At 40.0% G+C, this 16,734-nt stretch overlaps 1 protein-coding gene across 2 annotated transcripts in view; it reads right to left on the bottom strand.

Annotated features, from left to right (window-relative positions):
- The window catches only part of scaper (S-phase cyclin A-associated protein in the ER), a 364,073-nt gene extending 353,380 nt beyond the window's left edge, over window positions 1-10,693 (bottom strand). For both annotated transcript variants that reach the window (XM_063070449.1, XM_063070450.1), the window contains exon 1: window positions 10,311-10,693. In XM_063070449.1, the coding sequence (XP_062926519.1) occupies window positions 10,311-10,568 (258 nt within the window). In that variant the 5' untranslated portion in view covers window positions 10,569-10,693. The remainder of the gene's footprint in view (window positions 1-10,310) is intronic.
- Window positions 10,694-16,734: the final 6,041 nt, after the last annotated feature.

Genomic DNA, 16,734 nt, shown 5'->3' with positions numbered 1-16,734 from the left:
TTTTAGCAACCTGAAATATTAACCTGAAGAAGATGACATCAGCAAACAGCAAGACCAAAGGCAACATCCTTCAGACAGTTCACAAAACAACCATTTTTACTTCCCTTACTACTACTTTCAAATATGATTCTGCTACTATTGGAACCTGTGATTTACCTTTATGTGGTGTGTTTAAGGGCCGACTGAGCAATCTGGTGCTTTGCTGTCTCTGAGGGAGTTCACTGAGTTTTGGAATGGAATGTGTAGCCTGGAGGCCAAGAAGCCTGGAGCCCATGATCAAAGCATTGAACAAGATTGAAATTAACAACAACAAGAGCAGAAGGCAAGCAGGTTGACTGGTCTCTCTAGCTCTTGCTTGATGCAGCCAGAAGATGGTGCTGGAGTCTTGTGTTTTGGGCAAGGTTTAATCAATGCATTTTTGTGGAATGGATTCTGCTGTTCATGTTATTTGTGTTTCCAGTTACTCCTTTTTTATTGCTATTTAATGTGATTCTGATTGGGGTGGACTGTCTCTGCTGCCTGTAGACAACGAACGACTCAGCACTAAATCGAAATGAACTGAACTAAACATCCCTTAACTGTTTCAATGACTCCATGGTTTGATTTTTATGTTCTGTGTTTTTGCTCGTTTTTTGCCATTTGTGAGATGTTCTTTTTTTGCACGTTGGGTGTTTGTTAGAGTCATAGCACCGATGTTTTCTTTCAATGGGTTTCATGGTGTCTCTGTTTTGTAGCTGTTTGTGGGAAGACAAATCTTAGGGTTGTACACTTTAATAAATGTACATTGATCTTTTGAATTTTGAACTCTACTATCCTTTGCACAGGTGTTGCATGACCTGCTGTGTATTTATAGCATTTTGTTCTTTTTGTAATTTCAGATTTCTAACATCTGCCCATTTTTACTTTGCCTTTCACTTATGAACTAAAAACCAAGAATCATTCCCAAAAAAAACTATTAAAATGATAGAGGATTTATACAAATACTTTCATTTTATCTTTGCAGAAGAAGACAAAAATAACCTCACAGAAGTGCTGGCAAATCAGGAGTCTAATGATACGGAGGAATTAAAAGAAATTAACAATAGCTAAAAAAAACCTGAAAAAATAATAAGACAAAATTCTGATAAACTTCCCAGAGTCAAATAATCTGAATCCTAGAATACCAAGAGATGAAGCCATGGAAATCATGAATGCACTAATTGCCACCTTACAAAATTCTACAGATTGGCCAAAACCTCCTGTAATTTGCAAGACATCAAATGCAATTTCACTACTTTACAGAGAAAAATAGGACTATAAACCAATTAGCCTAGAGTCAGTAGATGGCAGACTGCTAGAATCTATTATAAAAGGATGTAATAAAGAATGCCAGAGAGATTAGACAAAGTCAATGTAGAAAAGATTATTTATTTGACAAGCCTGCTGTAGTTTCTTTGATCATGTAACCAGTAGAACAGATAAGGCAGAACTTGTCAATATGGTGAACTTAAATTTTCAGAAGGCCTTTGATGAAGTTCCACACTAAAAGGTTACCAGCAAAATTAATGCATGCACCCATGAATTGAAAATAGCTTTAAACAGACAGAAAATGGAACAGAAATAAACAGATCTTCCACATTACCCCATGTCATGTTCTCTCCAATTATATCCCTGCTTTCCGCTTTAGTGCTTTTATAAAGTAGAACCTCTGCAACAGGTCAGTCCCTATACTAATCACTATTTCAGACACTGTTTCAACTGAAAGTATGAAACAAACAGCCAAGGACATCAAAGATACAATTAATATTCAGGAAACCTCTCAGATTAATTTTTTTCAGGGCCCTTTATTATTTGTGGATCTGAAATTTCACTCCAATCTAACAATATTTCTCAATAACCTGATTTAACTGTAAATGCTGATAAACTATGTTTATCAATTGTTTTAAAGAACACAAAATAAGCCATTCCAGTATGCCATTCCATCGTGGCTGGTTAATTCCATTAACACCATTCTCCTGCCTTCATCCCGTAACCTTTGATACTCTTTCTAATCAAGAACCTATCAAACTCTGCTTTAAATATACCCAATGACATGGCCTCCACTGCCATCTGCGGCAATGAATTCCACAGGTTCACCACTCTCTTGCTAAAGAAACTCCTCATCATCTTTGTTCTAAAGTCAAGATAAATGAAAACAATGTACTGATTTAGACATATCCCCGTTCCTTCAGCATGACTCTTAATTCCATTTACTACACTGCTTTACCTCCTGGGTATGAGGATAAACTATATCCAGCTGTGGAGCATTTGCTTTGGGTAGTGAGGTTACCATTATCCACAGCTACCTCCAGGTCACCCTTAGGCAAGGTGTAGCACCTGTTAGCCTCCCTACTTGGGTTACAGTGAAGCCACGGATTGCAGGTGGTGGATGAAGCAGAAGGCAAGTTGTGAGTAACACAATCGATGGTTCCTGCTTCTCAGACACTGAGCAGTAGATCCTTTTAATAGGACAATGGTCAGGGTCACCTGTCCTGTAAAGATACTGCATCAGAAGCAAGCAAGGGAAAGCAACTTCTTGTATTTTATCCCTAGTACAACCATGGTTAATACATACACAAATGTAAAAGACAACAGCGTAAATGGGACCCCACTTCCAAATAGTGCGGACACCTCGCTCGGTACGGGATATCATGTAAACAGACAGGTGAACCCGGATCGTCATACCACTACTGTCTGCAAGAACAAGAGATTGCGAATTGCCACTTGGAATGTTCGAACTCTGCACCAAGCTGGTAAGCTAGAAAACGTAAAATTAGAAATGAAGAGGCTAGAAGTCAGCACCCTAGGCCTAAGTGAAATAAGATGGAAAGACACTGGAGTATTCCAATCAGACGACTACAGGATGATATACCCTGGTGGAGAACAACCTGAAAAGGGTGTTGCAATCATCTTAGACAAAGAAACATCCAAGAGCCTGCTAGGATACTGGCATATCTCAGACAGAATGATGCTAATCAAACTAAAAGGACAACAAAACAACATCTCTATCATCCAAGTATATGCATCCACAATGGCAAGCTCAGGGGAAGAAACTGATGCCTTCTACCACTCCCTAGACAGAGCACTAGAGAATGCAAATCACAAGAAGCCATCATAGTCATGGGCGACTTCAATACAAAAGTTGGTGAGGGAAGAGAAGACCAGGGATTGGGAGAAAGAAATGAAAGAGGAGAAAAGCTTATATCATGGTGTAAAACAAATAATCAGATAATCACTAGCACTTGGTTTAAACAACATCCAAGAAGGAAATGGACATGGAGGAGCCCAGATGGGGACAACAAAAATCAAATCGACTACATAACAATCAATAACAGATTCAAAAACTCGATAACTCAATCTAAAAGCTACCCTGGACCAGACTGTGGAAGTGACCACATATCAGTCATTTGCAAAATGAAAATAACGATGAGAAAATTAAAAAAACCAAAAAGATCAGAACCACTGGATTATCAACAACTACAAAACAACCCTCATCTGAAAACAGAATACACAATCAACGTGAAAAACCATTTTCAATTGCTGCAGGTTGAAGGAGGCAAATCTTCCTGGGACATACTGAAGAAATCCATGGTTGTAGCTGCAAAAGAAACCATCCCATGAAAAGAATGGAAAAGTAAGAAGAAATGGATAACTGAAGATATAATACAATTGATGCAACAGAAACAGACCATCAAACCAAGAGACAGCAAAGAATACAAACAATTTGATAAGACAATAAAAAGAAAATACTGAGAAGCTAAAGACAGATGGCTAAATGAGAAATGCTTAGAGATAGAAATGCTACAAACCCATAACCCTGGGACAAAGTTGATGCACAGTAAGATTAAAGAACTAACGGGGAAGTTACCATGCTCAGCAAGTGGATGCGTCAAGGCAAAAGACGGCAACTTGATTATGAACAAAGAGGAAATCTTAAACAGATGGACAAAATATATAAAAGAACTTTTTGAAGACCAAAAAGGAGAAAAACCAAACATAAAGAAGAATCTTGAAGGACCTAGCATTCTAAAATCAGAAATTCGAGCAGCCATAAATAAAACAAAACATAACAGAGCAACTGGTCCAGACAACATCGTTGTTGAAATGATACTGGCCTTAGAAGATTTTGGAATAGAGAAAATAACAGAAATAGCAAATGAAATCTATGATTATGGGGAGATACCTGATGTTTTAAGTAAGTCAGTGTTCATCACAGTTCCAAAGAAAGAGGGAGCAACAGAATGTGAGTTACATCGTACAATAAGCCTGATGAGCCACGTGGCAAATTATTCTCAGGGTAATCATGATGAGAGCAAGACGCTGTATAAAACCAGAAATCAGTAAAGAACAATGCAGCTTTGTGGAAAACACTGGAACCAGAAATACAATTTTCATGCTATGGATGATCAGTGAACAAGCCATCCAGGTACAAAAAGACATCCACCTATGTTTCATCGACTATACGAAAGCTTTTGACACTGTCAGACAACAAGATCTTCTAGATATAGTTCAAGATCTTGACATAGATGGGAAAGATGTACGTTTCTTAAGAAACTTATACTGGGACCAGACAGCATCCATCAGAATAGAAGGAGAAGTGAGTGAGTATGTGAATATCATGAGAGGAGTCAGGCAAGGTTGTGTCTTTTCACCAGACTTATTCAACCTGTATAGCGAAAATATCTTGAGAGGTATCAAAGACATCAAAGGATTCACAATTGGAGGCCATAATATAAATAACATCAGATATGCTGATGACATCGTACTAATAGCTGACTCAGAAACAAAACTTCAAGAATTACTCACTAAAGTGGCAGCAGAAAGTAATCGCAGAGGCCTCTCAATCAACACCAAGAAGACAGAAAGCATGGTCATCTCCAGAAAGACAAACATCCCACAATGTATGATCAAGATTGGAAATACAAACATCAAACAAGTCAACAAATTCAGATATCTTGGCAGCCTAATAACAAGTGATGGCAGGTGCGACACAGATAACAAATACAGAATAGCAATGGCGAAAGAAGCTTTCCAAAAAATGAAGACCATATTGACATACAGAAAGATGAGCATGTACAATAAAAACAGAATACTGCAGTGCTACATTTATTCTAACCTGACTTATGGAAGTGAATGCTGGACCATTTCCCGAGCAATGGAAAAGAGACTAGAAGCAGCTGAATTATGGTTCTACAGGAGAATGTTAAAAATATCATGGACCACACACACATCAAATGAAGAAGTCCTCAGAAGAGCCCAAGCAGTTTGATCACTCATACCAACAATAAGAGAAAGACAACTCAGATTCCTAGGACACATCATGCAGAAAGATGAGCTAGAAAAACTCATGCTCTCTGGAAAGATCGAGGGGAGCAAACCCAGAGGAAGACCTCGGCTTATGTACATCAAAAGCATAGCCAGGTGGCTACACATTGAGGAAATGGAAGTCATCCAAAGAACGAAGGATAGATCTATATGGAAAATCATGGTCACCAACATCCGCATCGGATATGGTACCTAGACAGACAGACAGACAGACACTGCTTTACAATGGCCCATTGCCTATTTAGTACCTTTGACATATACACTCTTTTGGGATAGGTAACATATCAACCAAGCCTCCTCTGTTTCAGTTGTCAGTTTAGTTGTTAGGATTGGGAGAAATGTTGGCGAGATCACAAGGAAAACCACCCTGCTCTCTTTGATTATCCACCTGAAAGGAATGCTCAATTTAATATCAAACAAAAGGAAAAGAAACTTAGCAATTTTGGGTTGACACAGATCAAGAAGTAAATAACTCATACAGTGCCTTTTGTTTATTTTTCCAGACAATGATAGCAACAGTAAGATACATGCTGAATATTTCTACCATTTCCTCAAATTTGCCGTCTTACTGCCAAGTATATGCAATTGCAATTCAAAGCAAGTGTACGCAGCGGGGGTGCAAAATGCAAGTTCAGAATCCAACAGTAGTCCACAGACAGCAGCAAAAATCCAAACTCAGAGATCGGACTCCCTTAATGTACAGGTATAATTACTTGATACTGCTGAGGAAAACAGATATTAAGGACCTCTATGGTTAAAAAGATGGTATATTTTTGAAAAGTGTTCATGACTGCAATACAGAAAACTGAGCAGCTAATATCTACATACCACATTAATTACCAGGTGTTCTGCTTTAGAAGTGGGTTGAGGAGTGAAATTGCCAACACACCAGACATTTACTCATTTGCAAACAGAACCTCCACCCAAGATTTTGATCAACCTTCTTGAAGGATAACACTGCACTGCATTCTTAGAGAAATTTGGTCGTTTATATAACAGCTACACTTCAGCACTGCAAGATACATAGAACTCACTTCCTTGACTGATTGATTTCAAGGTCTATCTAAAATAGATGGTTTTACATAATTATATACTTAGACTTGACAGTGAAAAAGACTCTACTACATCTTTCAACAAGTCAGGACAACCTAAAATGGCTTACTATTTATAAGGCATTTTTGATAAGTAGTAACTGTTGTAGTGCAGGATACAACAGCTAAAATGTAACATAAAGTTATTAATAAAGAGCATTGTGATAATGGTGCATAGATTTTATGGTGATGCTGCTTGGGGATGAATAATGATCTGTATACCAAAGAAAACTCCCATAACGTCAGTTTAAAGGAGAGCAGAAATCTCTGCTCCATAGACCGCAGAGAGCATTGCTGTTTAACACCTCACCAGACCACATCTGTGTTACAAAGTATACTGATGATTAAGGAATGTATAAATTATATAACCTTGAGATTTGTTTCACTTGGTATTCACATTCCCTCAGTACTGCACAAGTATGTTACTCTAAATTTTGTTTGCTCAAGTTTCTCATGGTGCATTTGAACACAAGGATCTACAAGTTCAGAAGCAAGAGTACAAATTGAGAAACAGCAACAACCTTGTGAAAACCTGAGCTTTACTCTTACAAAATATTTTTTCACTATCTGCTATGTATTCTAAGCACAAAAAATCAAAAATGTTCAGTAAATCTGTTGGTATGTGTGGAGAGAGGACAGAGTGAATAGTCTGTTTAATAACTTGTCATTCGAACTGGATGAAAGATCATCAACCTGAAATATTAACACTACTTCTCCGTAAATGCTGCTGAGTATTTCCATTGTCTTCTATTTTATTTGCATTTCCATTATCTGCAGTATTTTGTTGTTGAACAATTAAGCATTGCTGCTTCGACATTTAGATTTAAACTTGCTATTGAAAGACCACAAGGCAGGAATCTTTCATTAATATACACAAAATGCTGGAGGAACTTAGCAGGCCAGGCAACATCTACAGAAAAGAGTAAACATTTCAAGCTGAAATCCTTCATCAGGACTGGGAAAAAAAGATGGGAAGTCAGAGTAAGAAGGTGGGGGTGGGGAGGAAGAAATACAAGGTAGAAGGTGATAGGTGAAACCGGGAGAGCAGGAGGGGTAAAGTAAAGAATTAGGAAATCCATTGGTGGCAGAGATAAAGGACTGGAGAAAGGGGAATCTGATAGGAGAGGACAGAAGGCCATGGAAGAAAAGGAAGGAGGCAGAGCATCAGAGGGAGGTAATGGGCAGGTGAGGAGATAAGGTGGAATTTTTCAGTGTGCATGTAGTAATGAAAGTTCCAAACTTTTCCCATTTTAGAATCAGACAGTAACAGGTCAAAGCGATACAATTGCCTTGGATGAGAGAAATCAAATATGAGTCATGTTTTACACTTTCTTCCTCAGACTGAGTTTGCCTACCTGTAGGTGTAGTAGTCTGGTACATGTGATTTGTTTTTACTTTTTTATAAAAAGGCAGAAGTTTACTAGAACATCTATATTGCTCCAATATTCTGAACAACTCACAAAAACGCCCAGAGATAGACAGAATATGACATTGCCATTTCTGAATGTACTTGGTGTTACTTCTCAGAGCAACAGATATTCAGGTATTAGGATTTGGTTTGCATTGTAATCCACCTTCCATCAGTTTCTGTGCAGAAATAGCAGAAAATCTACATCAAATGACAAAACACAAAGCTCTCTATTCTACGTTTGTAGAATGTTTCCAGTTAGTAGTTATTAATTCATTAATTTGTGAATATAGGCATTACTGGTGAGGTTATCATTCATCATCTTAGTAATAACGATCACCTTTTTTTAAATTAATAAGTAAAACTTTTTAAGATGCTTCACATGAATTAGTGAGCAATTTGAAGTTCCTGGTATCAATATCTCTAAGAGTCAACTTGGACCCAGCATATCAATATAGCTATAACAAAGGCAAGTCAGTGGCTATATTTCATTAGGAATGTGAGGAGATTTGGTTTGTCACCTAAAACACTTGAAAACTTTTACAGATGTACCGTAGACAGCGTTCTAACTGGCTGCATCACCATCTGGTATTGGGGTGGGGGGTGTCGGGGGGAACCGCTACTGCATAATAAAGTTCTGAAATTAGTCAGCTCGGTGCGTTCTAGCCTCTGTAGTATTCAAGACATCTTCAGGAAGTGGTGCCTCCCATCTTCAGTACGTGGTGCCTCAGAAAGGCAGTGTCCATCATTAATGAACCCACCACCCAGGACATGCTCTCTTCTCATTGTTACCATCAGGAAAGTGGTACAGAAGCCTGATTCAGCGATTCAGAAAGTTTCTTCCCCTTTGCCATCCGATTTCTAAATGGACATTGAACCCATGAATTTCTGCTTTTGCATTACTTATTTTAACATACACACACACATACCATACATACATACACACATATAGTAATTCAGTTCTTTTCTCTCTATCATGTATTGCATTGTACTTCTGCCACCAGGACAACAAAATTTAACAACGTGTGCCGGCAACATTAAACCTGATTCTGATCACTACAGGAAAAATATTTGACATCAAGCCATGTGAGGAGTATAGGGTCTAATACCCAAATGTAAAGAACATTCTAAAGTTGCAGAAGTTTAGGGAAGGCATTCTGCAGAGCAGGGTTTCCCAACCTGGGGTCCGTGGACTCCACAGTTAATGGTTGGGGTGCATAGCATAAAACAGATTTTAGGAACCCCTGCTGTAGAGTCAGCTTTGGCAGCCAAATAAGGCCACCAATGGAGAATAGTTTCAGGAATGAAGCTGCAACTAAAAGTAGACGATTGCAATATCTTGAAGGCTTAAAAGACTGGAAGGGATTATAGAATTTGTGCATGGAAAGTTTAAAAACATTGAACTTTGGGGGGAAAAATAGAGGTTCAAATTAACCAGAAGCTAATGTAGAATAACAACTACTGGGATGATGAAGAAATCTATCCTTGCATGATTGGAGAAAGCATGATCCCAAGCTCCTACAGGATGGTGGTGCGCCACTTCACTTCATCCTTAGTGCAGGACACAAATCACAATTAAGGTCTACTATGATGGCAAAATTAGATCCAAATAAAAGGATGTGTTAGGATTTTAAACCAGATATTAACTTTTTGCTAGTTTTGTAAAACCAGTATGTATAAAAGAAAACTGTAAATTAAAAGTGAAAGCTATCACTTATTTCCAGATTTTAAAAAAATATATTCAATGGGAACACAAAGCAATGAAAAACATTCCACTGGGAATGGAGTAGGTTCCAATGCCACGAAATAAACGCAGTTATATCAGAGATATAGCTTTAATGTGGTTTTGAAGATTGGTAAAGATAAAGCAGATGGGCTTGCTTATAAACTCCGACAAAGCACAGCAAAACGCTGCAACACAAATATATTGCAAAAGAATGGGCCGGTGAAGTGAAAGAGGAGAAACAGAACCGGGATAGAACAGAGTCGCGTTTGCAACTTCAATGGGGAAGGAAGCAGAGATATCTGAAACAAAGGATGCAGAATAATTTGTGATTAATAAAATCCATGCAGTAGTGGGATGCAATGCTTATCGTTGATCTGTTTTCCAAGAGGCTCAAAAGAGGAAAAAAATGATTACATGACAAAGGCCCGAAAAGAGAGACAGGTGAGTTTGGACCAATAAATATTCAAACTCTCATTGACGATTTTCCTCGCTTAATATTTGGTCTGCTGAGGACTAATTGACAGAGATTGATCATCACGATTTGTGAAGTCCATTATGGTTGCACCATGGTAGAAGAAACCGAATTTGTTGGACCGTTGTATTTATTGATGTTAGAATCAGCCAGATAGAGGAGCGAGGGACATTGAAAGCGAAAAAAAAAACGAGCAGTTGCATAGATTTCTAACCGAAGTCAGTAGCAACGTTATTCAGAGAAACACAATAGGTGACCCACACGCCGCACCTTAGAACTGCCACAGCCCGCCAAGCTCTTGCTTTTCCCCCCGTACGAGGATCCCGAACTGCCGCTGCCAGATCTCTCGCGTTCGTCTCCTCCAGGCCCCATTTTAGGCCCCGGCCTATCCCGGGGCTCGGCGCCAGCTCCCGACTTATACTGTCCGCTCCTCTCACGCCCGTCGCCGCCGCCCAGAAACGCCGCTTTCAGCCCGGGCGCCAAATGCTCGCGCCTCCTACGTCCTTCGCTCCTCGACTCTTTAGACATCTCCTGTCAGTAATATTTTTTAAAGTTTACATATATTTTCTTAATGGAAGTAAACTGTTTTTTTTGGATTATCAATCCCCTCGGTTACAATAACAAACAGCGTTCGGCCATTGACAGCTGTGCATTCAAACTCTACGCTGAAAACCAGCTTCAGATTGATATCTTCTTCACCGAATCAAAACGCAGCACAGCCTATCACACCCAATTGGACCTCCGTGTGTGGGCGGGCTTTACGTTTGCGTAATGTTTGGGTGCACGGGCAGCATCGTCTGCTGTCAAGCAACGCACTCGGACCGGCGAAAGCAAGCTGCGCTCCGATTGGTCGGATGGTGGTCCGCCTACCCGGCAGTCCAAGCGGCTGTCCCACTCAAACTGGAGGCGCGAAAAGAAAGCGACTGGGGGTAGTAGTGTGTGAAGGAGTGATGTAAAAAACCAGGATCTCAGGAAGCTAAGAGACAGAAACTGGAATTTCGACCTCTCGTTGGAGGAACTCCACACTCAGGTTGGAGGAACAACACCTTATATTCCGTCTGGGTAGCCTCCAACCTGATGGCATGAACATCGACTTCTCTAACTTCCGCTAAGGCCCCACCTCCCCCTCGTACCACATCTGTTACTTATTTTTATGCACACATTCTTTCTCTCACTCTCCTTTTTCTCCCTTTGTCCCTCTGAATATACCTCTTGCCCATCCTCTGGGTCCCCCCCCCCACCTTGTCTTTCTTCCCGGACCTCCTGTCCCATGACCCTCTCGTATCCCCTTTTGCCAATCACCTGTCCAGCTCTCGGCTCTATCCCTCCCCCCCCCACTGTCTTCTCCTATCATTTTGGATCTCCCCCTCCCCCTCCAACTTTCAAATCCCTTACTCACTCTTCCTTCAGTTAGTCCTGATGAAGGGTCTCGGCCTGAAACGTCGACTGCACCTCTTCCTACAGATGCTGCTTGGCCTGCTGAGTTCACCAGCAACTTTGATGTGTGTTGCTTGAATTTCCAGCATCTGCAGAATTCCCGTTGTTTTCGACCTCTCGTGCCTGTTTTGCCATTCAACAAGATCACTACTTTTCTGCACATCTACACGAAGCGCTGTCGCGGGAAAGCAGCATCCATCATCAGGGACCTCCACCAACGAAGACATGCTCTCTTTTCAAGCTAGAAGAGAGTACAGGACCTCACGACTTACACTACCAGGTTCAGGAACAGTTATTCCCCCTCAACTATCAGGCTGTTGAACCACTGGGGATCTCAACTTCACGTGCCTCATTATCGAACTGTTCCCACAACCTATGGGCTCACTTTCAAGGACTCTTCATCTCATGTTCTCTATATTTATTACTTCTTTGTTTATTTTCTCTTTTGTATTTGCACAGTTTATTGTCTTTTGCACGTTGGTTGTTTGTCCATTCTGGCGAGTGCCACACCCAACAGAATGGACAAAAAGTTCAAAGTAAATTTTATTACCAGGGTACATATGACACCACATACAACCCTGAGATTCGCTTTTCTGTGGGCGTACCCTGCAAATCTATAGAATAGTAACTATAACAGGATCAATGAAAGATCAACCAGAAGACAACAAACTGCAAATGCAAAAATAAATAAATAGCAATAAATAAAGTGAACATGAAATAACAAGATAATGAGTCATTAACGTGAGATCATTGATTGTAGCAACAAATCAATGAATGGGCAAGCAAATATAGTTATCCACTTTTGTTCAAGAGCCTAATGCTGATGGTTGAGGGTTAGTAACTGTCCCTGAACCTGGTGGTGCAAGTCCTGAGGCTCTTGTACCTTCTTCCTGATGGCAGCAGCAGGAAAAGAGCATGGCCTGGATGGTGAGGATCTCTGATGATGGTTGCTGTTTTCCTTCGACAATGCAATACACTCTCCACGACGCATCTATAGAAGTTTGTCAGAGTTTTTGATGACATGAAGCCTTGGTAAAGTCCTGTAGATGTGTGGAGGAAAGTGTGCTGACTGGCTGCATTACAGCCTGGTATGGGAACACCAATGCCTTTGAGCAGGAGATACCACAAAAGTGGATTCGGCCCAGTACATCATGAGTAAAGCTCTCCCAACAATTGAGCACATCTAAATGAAACATCGGTGTAGAAAAAAATTCTAATAGATTCAAAAGCTCTCAAAGGGTCCTCATTTCAAAATATGTATGTTCTAATATGCCCCACACAGGAGATATTTATTCATATGATTTATTTATTCATGGTTTGATATTTATTCATATTATTGCTGAACTTGGTCTCCATATTACCCATATTATTATCGTTTCTGTGGAATATTATATCTATGCAACGTTGATGGTTGTAATTAGGTTGATTGTTCCAGACATTCCTCAATGTTTAGTTTGTCATTGGTCACATTTACTGAAGCTCTTTTGAGAACAGGTACAGCAAATAAGGTTACCTCTTATCAAAACTCTAGGAAGTAGAAGCAAAACCAACTATTTTTAACCAAAGTAAATGATTCATAACTTTCTACAAAAGTTCATGAGTGGCTCATATGACGTATTTAATCAGAAGTTTTGTCAGTGACTTGCAGCGTTGGTGCTTTGAAAGAAACAAATGTCAGAATCAAGCTTGACTTTTAAAAGTATATAGTTTGTAACAATTTTATTTCAACAAATTTCATAAATGCTTAAAAATCCCTTAAGTATTGAAATCTGAAATGAAATAGATATATAGAAGTAGAAATATACTGTGTAAAATATAGAGCATGAAAGTCATGTATTTTTCCCCATGGAAGACAAACATCCTAATTTTCAGAATTTTTTTGTATTTATGTCCTGAAATGTGAAACATTGAGGCACACAGGATGGTAGATGCTAGAGAGTGAATCAAAGATGTTCTTGACTCAAAACATCAAAGCATTTCTCTTGCTCACACCACCTTGGCACCCACCACAGATTTGGGTCAACTCACGATGTTTCTCTTGTAGTTTGTTGATGAATGTGAAATATAGAATGCCTTGCCATAATGATATAGGACCTGGAATATCATGTACAGTTTTGGTCATCTTAACTATAAAAGGACATACTTGTCATAGAGAGATTAGACTAAATGAATCAGTCTGGTTTCTGAAATGGTTGGTCTGTCATACGAGGAAAGGTTAAGATGAAGTAGCCCTTCAATTATTGTAGTGGTTTACCATCCTGGGGGCACCATGAATAGCAGCAGTGCTATTGGTTTTAAACAAAGTAATTTTACACTAAATGCAATCACTACAACTATAAGAATAGAAACATAGAAAACCTACAGCACAATACAGGCCCTTCAGCCCACAAAGCTGTGCCGAACATGTCTTTACCTTAGAAATTACCTAGTGTTACCCATAGCCCTCTATTTTTCTAAGCTCCATGTACCTATCCAGGAGTCTCTTAAAAGACCTTATCGTATCCGCCTCCACCACCATGGCTGGCAGCCCATTCCACGCATTCACCACTCTCTGTGTAAAAAAAACTTACCCCCTGACATCTCTTCTGTACCTAATTCCAAACACCTTAAAACTGTGCCCTCTCATGCTAGCCATTTCAGCCCTGGGAAAAAGCCTCTGACTATCCACATGATCAATGCCCCTTATCATCTTATACACTTCTATCGGGTCGCCTCTGTCTCTCCAAGGAGAAAAGTCCAAGTTCACTCAACCTATTCTCATAAGGCATGCCCCCCAATCCAGGCAACATCCTTGTAAGTCTCCTCTGCACCCTTTCTATGGTTTCTGCATCCTTCCTGTAGTGAGGTGACCAGAACTGAGCATGGTACTCCAAGTGGGGTCTGACCAGGGTCCTATACAGTGTCCTATGGACTCGGACCCCAAGATCCCTCTGATCCTCCACACTGCCAAGAGTCTTACCATGAATGCTATATTCTGCCATCATATTCGACCTAAAAAAATACCACCTCACACTTATCTGGGTTGAACTCCATATGCCATTTCTCAGCCCAGTTTTGCATCCTATCGATGTCCCACTGCAACCTCTGACAGCCCTCTACACTATCCACAACACCCCCAGTCTTTGTGTCATCAGCAAATTTACTAACCCATCCCTCCACTTCCTCATTCAGGTCATTGAAAAAAATCACAAAGAGTAGGGGTCCCAGAACAGATCCCTGAGGCACACCACTGGTCTCCGACCTCCATGCAGAATATGACCCGTCTACAACCACTCTTTGCCTTCTGTGGGCAAGCCAATTCTGGATCCACAAAGCAAGGTCCCCTTGGATCCCATGCCTCCTTACTTTCTCAATAAGCCTTGCATGGGGTACCTTATCAAATGCCTTGCTGAAATCCATATACACTACATCTGCTACTCCACCTCCATCAATGTGTTTAGTCACATCCTCAAAAAATTCAATCAGGCTCGTCAGGCACGACTTGCCTTTGACAAAGCCATGCTGACTGTTCCTAATCATATTATGCCTCTCCAAATGTTCATAAATCCTGCCTCTCAGGATCTTTTCCATCAACTTACCAACCACTGAAGTAAGACTCACTGGTCTATAATTTCCTGGGCTATCTCTACTCCCTTTCTTGAATAAGGGAACAACATCCGCAACCCTCCAATCCTCCGGAACCTTTCCTGTCCCCATTGATGATGCAAAGATCATCACCAGAGGCTCAACAATTTTCTCCCTCACCTGCCACAGTAGCCTGGGGTACATCTCGTCCGGTCCCGGTGACCTATCCAACTTGATGCTTTCCAAAAGCTCCGGCACATTCTCTTTCTCAATAGCTATATGCTCAAGCTTTTCAGTCTGCTGTAAGGCATCCCTACAATTGCCAAGTTCCTTTTCCATAGTGAATACTGAAGCAAAGTATTCATTAAGTACTTCTGCTATCTCCTCCGGTTCCATTAAAACTTTTCCACTGTCACACTCGATTGGTCCTATTCTCTCACGTCTTATCCTCTTGCATTTCACATACTTCTAGAATGCCTTTGGGTTTTTCTTAATACTGTCCGCCAAGACCTTCTCATGGCCCCTTCTGGATGTCCTAATTTCGTTCTTAAGCTCCTTTCTGCTGGCCTTATAATCTAGATCTAACCTTTCGTAAGCTTTTCTTTTCTTGACTAGATTTAGAACAGCTTTTATATACCACGGTCCCTATACACTACCATCCTTTCCCTGTCTCATTGGAACATACCTGTGAAAAGGTGGTGCATGGTTTATGCTGAATATTATGAATAGAGTTTATTTTGGTTTTAAAATAAGTAGGTTTTGCCTCTATTTTCTAGAGTTTAGAAGAATGAGAAGTATCCTTATTGAAATATATAAAAAGCCTGACAGGGTGGGATGGAGGAAGGATGTTTCCCTAGCTCTGGTGTCTAGAACTAGGGCCTACAGTCCAAAAACAATGAGTACGGTATTAAGAAATGTCTTAGGAATTCTGCACCCAAGAAGTTTGGGAAAGTGAAGCATTGATTGCATTCAAAACAAGAGCTTAATGCATTTCTGGATAATTGATTGATGTCAAAGTTCAAAGTAAATTTAGTATCAAAGTACATACATGTCACCGTATATGCCCCTGAGATTAATTTTCTTGGGGCAATCACAGTAAATACAAGAAACACAACAGAATCAATGAATAGAATTCATCTCAAATTCTCAATATTTATTGTTTATTTATTCATTTGTTCTTTTGTATTTGAACAGTTGATTGTATTTTGCACATTGGTTGTAGACTTCCGGAGGGGGAAACCAGAGGTCCATGACCAGTCATTACTGCAGGATCAGAGGTAGAGAGGCTTAGTAACTTTAAATTGCTGTGTGTTACTATTTCAGAGGACCTGTCCAGGAGCCTGCATATAAATGCAATCGCAAAGAAGGCACAGCAGCACCTCTACTTCCTTAGAAGTCTGCAGAGATTTGGCATGTCTAAAAAGTTCAAAGTAAAATTTATTATCAGAGTACATTCTGTACATGTCACCACATACAACCCTGAGATTCTTTTTCCTGTGGAAATACTTAGCAGATCCATAGAATAGTAACTGTAAACAGGATCAATGAACAACAAACTGTGCAAATGCAAATATGAATAAGCAGCAATACATAACTAGAGTATGAAATAACGAGATAAAGTGAGGCTATCAGTTGTGGGGACACCAGAAATAGAAGGAGTGCAGTTAACCCTGAAATTCATTTTCTTGCAGGC

Source organism: Mobula hypostoma, chromosome 18 (genome assembly GCF_963921235.1).
Source record: "Mobula hypostoma chromosome 18, sMobHyp1.1, whole genome shotgun sequence".
Taxonomy (NCBI): domain Eukaryota; kingdom Metazoa; phylum Chordata; class Chondrichthyes; order Myliobatiformes; family Myliobatidae; genus Mobula; species Mobula hypostoma.
Note: the sequence above shows the minus strand (reverse complement) of the source record. Positions and strands in the feature narration are given on the sequence as shown.